The sequence below is a fragment of the Humulus lupulus genome, chromosome 3 (genome assembly GCF_963169125.1).
Source record: "Humulus lupulus chromosome 3, drHumLupu1.1, whole genome shotgun sequence".
NCBI lineage: Eukaryota > Viridiplantae > Streptophyta > Magnoliopsida > Rosales > Cannabaceae > Humulus > Humulus lupulus.
Window position 1 is genome coordinate 264,342,699 of NC_084795.1, and position 8,807 is coordinate 264,351,505.

Sequence of the window (8,807 nt, forward strand, 5' to 3'; positions counted from 1 at the left end):
TAGGGCTGCGAGGCTGATGCTCGGCCCTATTCTGCCTCCGTTGCTGGGGGTTACCCCGAGCAGCTTGGGACGGTGGCTGTACCTCAGGCTCCAGTGGGACATCTTCATGGGGCATCTGAGGCTGTTCGGGTCTTTGCGGACTCGAAGGCTGGATCGGTGGGCTCGGATTAGGACCCCTCTGGGGTGGCCCATTCACAGGTGGGTCAGGCTGCGAGGCAGGTGCAGCCTGATTTCTAGCCAATAGCAAGGCTGCCTCAAGGGCTGCCATGGCTTCGTTCTGGTGGCGGTCCACCTCCGCCTGCCTTTCGCTCAATTCTGCGCGCTACCGTTCAATCTCCTGCTGCTGCCGTGCCATAACTTCAGCGGCAGTCTCCTGACTGGCCTTCAGACTAGCCAGCTCTTCCTGCAACGTGCCCAGGGTACTCTTTAACGTTGCATCATCCATTTCCTCCTCCTCAAAATCCAGTTGTGGATCATCCTCTGCCATGCTTGCAGGAGGAGGAGGAGGTGGCGGGTTTGACGGCGCAGCGGCGGCTGCTTGTCCAGTTTTCTTTCCAGCTTTCGCCATTAGTTTTCTCAACAACGGTAAATCAAGCTCTCAATGAAAGCACCAGAATGTTGACCCAAGATTTGACCAACTGACACGGAGTCAGAATATGCTTGATATGAATGAAATAGATGAGAAGAACGTAATGACAAAAGTAAATAAGACGCAGTATTTTATAGTGGTTCGGCCCCAGGATCTGGTAATGACCTACGTCCACTTAGAATGATATTGATATAAAAATCAGAAGAGTGATCAAAGAACTAGGGTTCAATGAGTTTCACCACTTTCTGAAGAACAATACAGTATTACTAGGATAATTACTATAATCTCTCACGATTCAAAAGCCAAAAGTCCCCTCCCTTGAGCTATCTCTTGCTATTTATAGGCTCAAGGGGATTACAAAAGATTGTTACAAATATTCTTTCCTGAATAATCGGATACTCAGGAGATTGTGTGAGATAAATTCGGGATTCATAAAGATCTTCCCATTAATATTGCCTTGTACGCGAAACTATCGACCAGACTGGTCGCAGGTAAGACAGGCTTGCACTGCTTCTAATGTGTCCCCTGGTCGATACTCTAGCAAAACGTTTCCAGGTGTCAGCCACATGTCCAGGGATCACTTGCCACGCCACCAATGCTAAATTTACGGATAACAAACTATATCTAAACTTGGGAATCAATATACTTATAAATACTATTGAACTTGCATTTTGTGGATTCTAATATCTTAATAATCTTATTTTACATATTTCATTTGAAAACCATTTTTCTATTTAATCTTAAATCTTTTTATTACTTGTCTTTTATTTTTCTGAAACAAAATCTCATCAAATATTTGGAACTAGGTTAGAATCTTCTTGCTTTGTTTGAAATAGTTTATTTTGATGTTAGTCAATTCCCATGGGTTCGACCTCGTACTTACATGAATATTATATTCCGAAACGATTCGTGCACTTGCGAGTATAATTATTAAAACACCCTCTTTTGGGCTCAACACTCATTAACGTGTGGCGTATTCATCAATGCTGGAACGATGATTTTTGATGCCATAGCTTTTTTTTCCCTTTCAAGTCACACGATCAGACTGTGTTTCTTGAAGTCGTCGATGACGATTTTCCCACATACGATGCCAATTGTTGAGGTTGAAAATTTGTTGTGGTATTTTTAAAAATGCGATCTTCCTTCTCTGGCGTCTTCGATTCCCTTCTCTGATTGGAATCTTGAATCTCCGAAGTGAATAAAGTGCCATGGGTTACCTGCAAGAAAACTCTATAATGCTTAAGCCAGATAATTGTTTGTTCAAGTAGAGTAACGATATAAAATCTTCGCCCCCTCCGCTGGATACAACGTTGGCTATTTATAGCGATGAAGAGGGGATCTATGGAGCGGATGGAGGAATTCGAATGGTTGTGGAATAACAACTTTCCTGCCTTTTGTCCTTTGCTCCCCTTAAGTAATTAAAGCAAAACTGTCAATCTTTATATCGCTTCCGCCAGTAGATCTTACATTTCTTCTTTGCAGAAGCAACTTTTATTAATATGTTCAATTTGCTACTTACTTAAACGCATCGTATTGAGCTATCTCCTTAAGAAAATGGTTATCTGAGCCGCGCAATGATTTTGGGCCCAATCGCATATGGTATAATCGTTTTCAGGCCCAATGAGAAATTTTTTTGAGTTCTAACAAGGGCAAGAAAGAATATTTCATTTGAAAGACTACATTATTCACAAAAAGAATAACGTCAAACAAGATATCAAATATATATCTATGTTGCGCTTGCAATTGCTACAATTAGTTTAGAAAGACTACCAATAGAGAGAAAGTATATCTCATCTTTGTCCTATCAAATAGAAAAGGAATAATTCTCATTTAACAATAAAAGTAACCTCAACTTCAAGTCAACCAAATTCTATGTCATACAAGAACAAGAGTAGTTCCCATACAATATTTGATCATACACAAAAACATAATTAAATAGTGGTAAAGGGAATAAGGAAAGGAGGTGAAGACGAAGACCAATGGAAACTACAGCCACCATAGCAGACACGTACGTGGACTTCGAGCCTTATTGCGCTTGGCTAAGAGACGAACAAAGCCACACTATTGCCATCCATCTCCATGGTTTTTATTCTTCTTCTTCTTTTTCTCCTTACAATACTCTCAATTTCATATAGAATAGAGGTTTTAGCATAAATATTCCCGGAGTTTTATCTAATTCAACAATTAATCCTTAAATTTTATAAAAGTAGCAATTACTTTTTTATTATTTATTTTCTCATATTTTTTTTTGGAATTATACTATTTTATATCCTTAAGTTTTAGCTAAATATCATATATAATTCTATTTTTTTTAAATTCACAATAATACCTTGTGATTATTAAAACAACAAAAGATAACTTTAGACTTAATTCTTGTCAATTTATTTTATAATTTTTTATATTAATAGTAGCAATTAATAGTCCTTATTATTTATTTTCTCACAAAATTCTTAGTGTTTGAATTAACTAAAAACCTAAATGTTTTTTTTCTTATGTAGTATGATATGTGTAAAAATATTTAGAGGTGTATAATATATATAAAACAAAACAAAATTGTTAATAAAAAATTTAGAATTTCATAAAAATTTTTTTTAACTAAAATAACTTAATTACTATTATTTTTGAAACTCAAGAATTTAATTATCAAAAAAATATTTCTTAGAAATAGAATTGACAACAAAAAAACTTTAATGATAATGTATATTAATTTTGGTGTAACGTAAGGTTTCAAAAGGGAGCAACTGAGGGTTCAGATAAACAATCAAAGAATAGTAACAATAAATGGGCAACGCCTTGTGGATGAAGGCAACAAAGTCTGGAGCCGATTCAGCAAACAACTCAAGCTCCCTGAAGATTGCAGTGACTACGGCATTCGAGCTAGGTTCTCTGCCGGAGTTCTCACCATTACTATGCCTAAGCAACTACCCTCAGCCTCAGCTTCCCCCATCAATACGTTAGATGATCATCACCAACGACGTCGTTTTGATGATACTACTGATCAGCAAGAAAAGAGTAGCAGTAAAGAACCCAAATCATCATCACCATCATCCTGCTCACAAAATAATTATAATAAGAATTCATCTGTACTCCTACTTGCTGCCACAGTTGCTGCAATTGTGCTTGTTCTTGCCGTTTCTGGAGCTTCTTATGTTTTTAAACACACATCATCATCGTCAACCCCTACAAATTAGAGTAGATCATTACTCATATTGGCTATATATTTTGTGATTAAATTTGTTTTATTATTTATTATTGTGCAAAATTACCGTTTTATCATTTATTAAAGAGTGTGACACATTATTAATTGTTGTTTTCTCTCTACGTACGTCCATTTCTAGTTAACTAATTCTTTTAAAAAAATATATTTTAAAATTTTCATAAATATCAAAACCTGACAAAAATACACCCAGTTAACCCGATATCCATAATTAAATTTTATTTCGTATAAATTTGACTGTTTCGGGAATCATATGTTATAATCAAATTTTTTTAAAACATCATATATGTTTTAAGCGAATTACTAAACAACTTGCGGGGATAGCTCAGTTGGGAGAGCGTCAGACTGAAGATCTGAAGGTCACGTGTTCGATCCACGTTCACCGCAAGCTTTTTTCATTTTTATTTTTAAATTTGAAATTATTATTTCTTTTTTTTTTCTTACCCATTTTGTAGCGTTTGAGTTAACCAAAAGGTATTAGAGTAGAGAAGAAAATATCCAGTAGGCAGTTGTGAATATCATCGATAAAAAGCTTGGAAAGAGAAAAATGGCGTCGATTGGGGGCAAGGGATTGATATCGAGAGCGAGTAGAATGAGATCAAAGCTCCAATCTGCCTTGGAAGCAAGCCTTCTTGAGATCGAAGACGTTTCCTACCAACACGCTGGCCATGCCGCCGTCAAAGCCAACCCTAACGCCGCCGCCGGCGAGACCCATTTCAATCTCAGGATTGTGTCCCCAAAATTCGAAGGGCAGAGCCTTGTCAAGCGACATCGCTTGGTCTACGATGCCCTTGCTGACGAGCTTAACTCTGGTCTTCACGCCCTCTCCATTGTTGCCAAGACACCAACGGAGATCGAACGCGCCTCCAAATAGCTAGCTTCTCTCTCTCTCCGATCAATAGCAATAGCAAAGTATTCCTACTATCTCTCTCTCCATAAATATATGTGTGAAGAATTTGATTTCTATTGTTCGGATTTTGATGCAAAGGTAATTTTGTAATGATAGTCCTTTCTGCTATGTTCTTTGATAATTGGTTGATTCATGAGACTGTCGCGGTTTTGATTGATGCTCTTAACTAAATGAAGAATGAGACTCAGTTGCTATGAGATATGACTAATTTCAAAGGCTTTGTTTGAACTAAAACATGGTTGAACTAAAACATGGTTAAGCCAATGCATATGATGAAATCATATTTCCATATTTTTTGTCAGCATGGAGCTAATATATCTGAACTAATATAATAATATATGTCATGGTTTCTGACTTTATTTTGTTTCAAAGCAATACTGCTTGTATTATTAATAAAATGTAATACAAGGAAAAAACAGGGATTAAATGAAAACACCCCAAAATACAACCTACAAGGCAGCACAACTAGGAACAACACAAAAAGAAGTATTACAAAAAATAATGTCACTGTACAAAAATCAGAGTATAGAATATCTCCAAATTCTTTAGTGTTGAACAGCCATATAGCTATCCAAGGTCTAGCTTTATCTCAAATAGCTTCTGCACATTCTTCAGCATCTTCAAAAATCAATCTATTACTTTCCAGCCAGATAGCCCACCAAATTGCCACTACTCCAGACTTCCATAGCACTTTCTTAGATTCATTTCCTGATACAAACTGAATGACTTACGAATAGTAATCCCATCCCAACTAAGAAAGGCAAGTTATAGATGTGTAGTCTTTACCTTCCTGTTCTTATAACTTACAGAACACACAACTAAGTTTTCTCTTTGATATTGATGCGTACTCTTTCCCTTCCGTTGTCGTTGTAAATTATTACATTGCCAAATAAGAAAACTATTACTCTTTGGCCGAAAATCCCATACAGCCAATTGTTGAAGCTACATAATTACATTAGAGTAAAGACCAGATAGTATGGGCAAGCTACTACTGACATAGCAGATGACTAAAGTATGATGAACAACTTTAACCAATATAAATTAGTTAGGCATCCATAATTATATTGGTGTAGTTCTAGCTTTATGGGTTGTTAACGGAAAGCATACGATATTCCTCAAATAGTCTAATTCCAAATAAATCAGAAGAACCAGGTCCTTTATGGCTAACTCTATGCCGATCATGCTCTAGTCATGACATAGTAATCCCAAGCCAATGAAAAGCTTTGAGGGTAAACTTTTCTTGTTGATTGGATAAATTATAGACAAAGTGTAATGTGTAAAAGTGTGGCAGTCTGGCAGATTTGAGATTTTGCTAGTAACTTCCACCTTTGCACAAGGTTAAATTGCGATGGAAGTGGTCTGTTTATTCTCCAAGCCAACAATAGTTCCCTTAACAAAGCAATCGTCTGATCCTTCTCTGCCACTACTTTGGTCAGTTGACCACTTTCCCTTTAAGACCTTCTAACTCATGGAATACCTTGTTCATCCTCAGATTGAGAGCTTCGATCTGACTTGAGGTCATCCATTTCTGCTTGAGTCATTGTAGCTTTAGCTAGCTCTTCCTCTAGCCCAGCTTTGCTTTGTAAGACCTCTTTCTTTGATATAGCCAAAGCTTTGCGGACCTCATCCATCTCTTATTCTTCTTCTTCTGTGTGAAGCTCATAAACCTTCTAACTAGAACTCATCAGGTCGTACAAGAAATCTTTTTAAGATTGAACTCATTAGCACTAATTTGAATGACAAAAGATACCACTGCCTCTTGACGAAATCACAACTACGGAGTTATCAATAACATGGTTAGTGTCTCTGTAATCGGGTTTGAAGTGACACTTCCATTCTCTTCCACCTTGAAAAATATCAGTGGTCAGGCTTGACTCCAGCTTAAGGTTCAAAACCTAGTGCTGCAACCTCCTCAATCACCTAGACGGTTGTTCCTTACAAAGTTCCTGTCTCAGCTTTACTAGGAAAAGAGAGGATAGTTATCATAACAATATTACAAGAAATGCCCGGAAGAGAAGCTGTACACGTGAGAAGAAAAATGCACATAGGTAGTTACAACTTCAAACCAATTTAGTTACATTGCAAATAGATAAGTTGACTACTTCCATAAAATTTGGAGCCATTTCTTCTATAGAAGCGTTAGCCAAAGATGACAGAATTTAGTAACCTTAGGTGCTACAAAGGTAGAGTTTCACTTTTCAGATAGAGGAGAAAGAAGAATATGTTGTATTGGAGGAACAAAACCATTCCTTAGGATAAAGGAAGCGCGAGAAGAAGTTTGTACAAATGACAAAGATGACAAAGAAGTAGAAAGAAGAGTTGAAGTAGGAGAAATTGAAAAGGCTAGAGAAGAAATTGAACAAAGCCTACTTGGGGATAGCACAGAAGTTATGGAACAAAATTTGAGACGAAAATGCCTGACAGATCTTTTTCTCGAAGAAATGGGAGATCAAAGGACTTAGACCCAGTGTTCGACACTCGTGTTATTTTGACTGTCTTTTCAATGACCATTTATTTGTCAGGATCATACTCAGAGTTTTTTCTTTTCTCAACTGTCTGAGGAGTAGAAGTTTATGCTTGGGACACTCTCTTCTTCTTACCTTTTGTAGAAGCTTGAGAGCCACTACAACAGGACAATTTCTTGTACTTGATTTGAGGATTTTCCCCTCCTTTTGGACTTTGGTAGTCTTTTTTGTTTTTGTTTTTGTATTTAGCCATTTCATCCTTGTTGAATTAGTAATGCAATTGTTGGGGATGACACAAGAGTATCATTCTTCTACATATCTCCCTCATGACCTCTGTGTGTGCGTCATTAGAGTAGCCCCGTAAGAATTGACAATATCATCAATGTACCTTGTGAAAGTCATTCGTGGCATCTAATTTGTATTTAAAGGGTTGTAGATGGCATGGATATTAGGAGCATTATCCTTTTCATGGAATAAGATCCCTTCACGACATAGTTACTAAATCCTGCTATTGTAATATTTTAAAATAGGAATAGTTGGATTTGTACACAGAAATTCATATGGTAGAAGAATATTCAAATCATTCACAAAGGGAAAGGAGTGAACTTACCATCATTAAAGACTCAAGCAAAATGAAAGTCTTCTAGAGAAAAAAACGAAGAATACCAATTTCCTCCAATAACGAAAATACACTCGTCCTAGTTGTAGTCGAATTTATTGAAATGAGTAAACTCAAAGCGATTATTCTTCTTGGGAGCAAGAAAGGTTTTCAAAGAGCTACTGTTGGATGTGTTGTTCTTTTATCAGTACATTTTATTTTCATATTTGTAGCTTACTCAAAATGATTGCTACGCACAAAACTTGAATACAATAGGGGTCATTTGCATAGGATGAAATTCGTAGACTGAACATTCCTGTACTAACAAGGTGGGAAGACAAAGATTTTGGATATTTAGGGAGATAGAATGAATAAAAACTCAGCCCAATTAATTGATGACTTAGGAGTGCTCTCATATACATATGTAGCAAAATTTTTTTATTGAAATATTTCATAAGTGAGCTCCTTTTAGAGACAGTCAGCTATCTGATTCGCTGATGGTTTTGAGCTCCTTCCTTAGCACTTTATCTCGGAAAAAATGCACATCAAGTTCGATATGCCTTGTTCTTGTGTGGTACACTGAGTTTGATGCAAGTGCAACAACAGTGATGTTACCATACCATGTAACAAATTTGCATGACAATGGAAGCTTTAATTTTTCGAGTAAAGATTCATTCTAGGCAATCTCGGCTGCAACATGTGCAAGGGCTATATATTCGGATTCTGTGCTAGATTTCGACACAACAACTTGTTTCTTTGATGACCAAGACACTAGGGAATCTCCAAAGTACACACATTAACTTGCAACCGACCTTCTGTCATCTGGACAATAAGCCCAGTCAACATCAGAGTATCCTACCATGCTTAGAATGTCACTTTTGCCAAAGTGGAGACCACTGTGAATGGTTCCTTTCAAGTATCTTAGTAATTTTTTAGCTCAAATCCAATGTGTTGTTGTAGGTTCTTGAAGAAACTGGCTTAACTTATTTATTGCAAACGAAATGTCTGGTCGAGTATGACACAGATAT

At 36.9% G+C, this 8,807-nt stretch overlaps 2 protein-coding genes and 1 non-coding gene across 3 annotated transcripts; all 3 read left to right on the plus strand.

Moving 5' to 3' along the window:
* The first annotated feature begins 2,463 nt into the window (after positions 1–2,463).
* LOC133824001 (17.8 kDa class I heat shock protein-like) lies at positions 2,464–4,913 on the plus strand. Its single transcript, XM_062256862.1, has 2 exons — positions 2,464–2,671; positions 3,314–4,913. Exons 1-2 carry the CDS (start codon positions 2,569–2,571, stop codon positions 3,778–3,780), a joined length of 570 nt encoding a protein of 189 aa, XP_062112846.1. The 5' UTR covers positions 2,464–2,568; the 3' UTR covers positions 3,781–4,913.
* Positions 4,121–4,193, plus strand: TRNAF-GAA (transfer RNA phenylalanine (anticodon GAA)). Its single transcript has one exon. It is a non-coding gene; the product is annotated as a tRNA-Phe (tRNA).
* On the plus strand, positions 4,354–4,680 carry LOC133825635 (protein BOLA1, chloroplastic). The gene has a single exon (XM_062258549.1). It carries the CDS (start codon positions 4,354–4,356, stop codon positions 4,678–4,680), a length of 327 nt encoding a protein of 108 aa, XP_062114533.1.
* Positions 4,914–8,807: the final 3,894 nt, after the last annotated feature.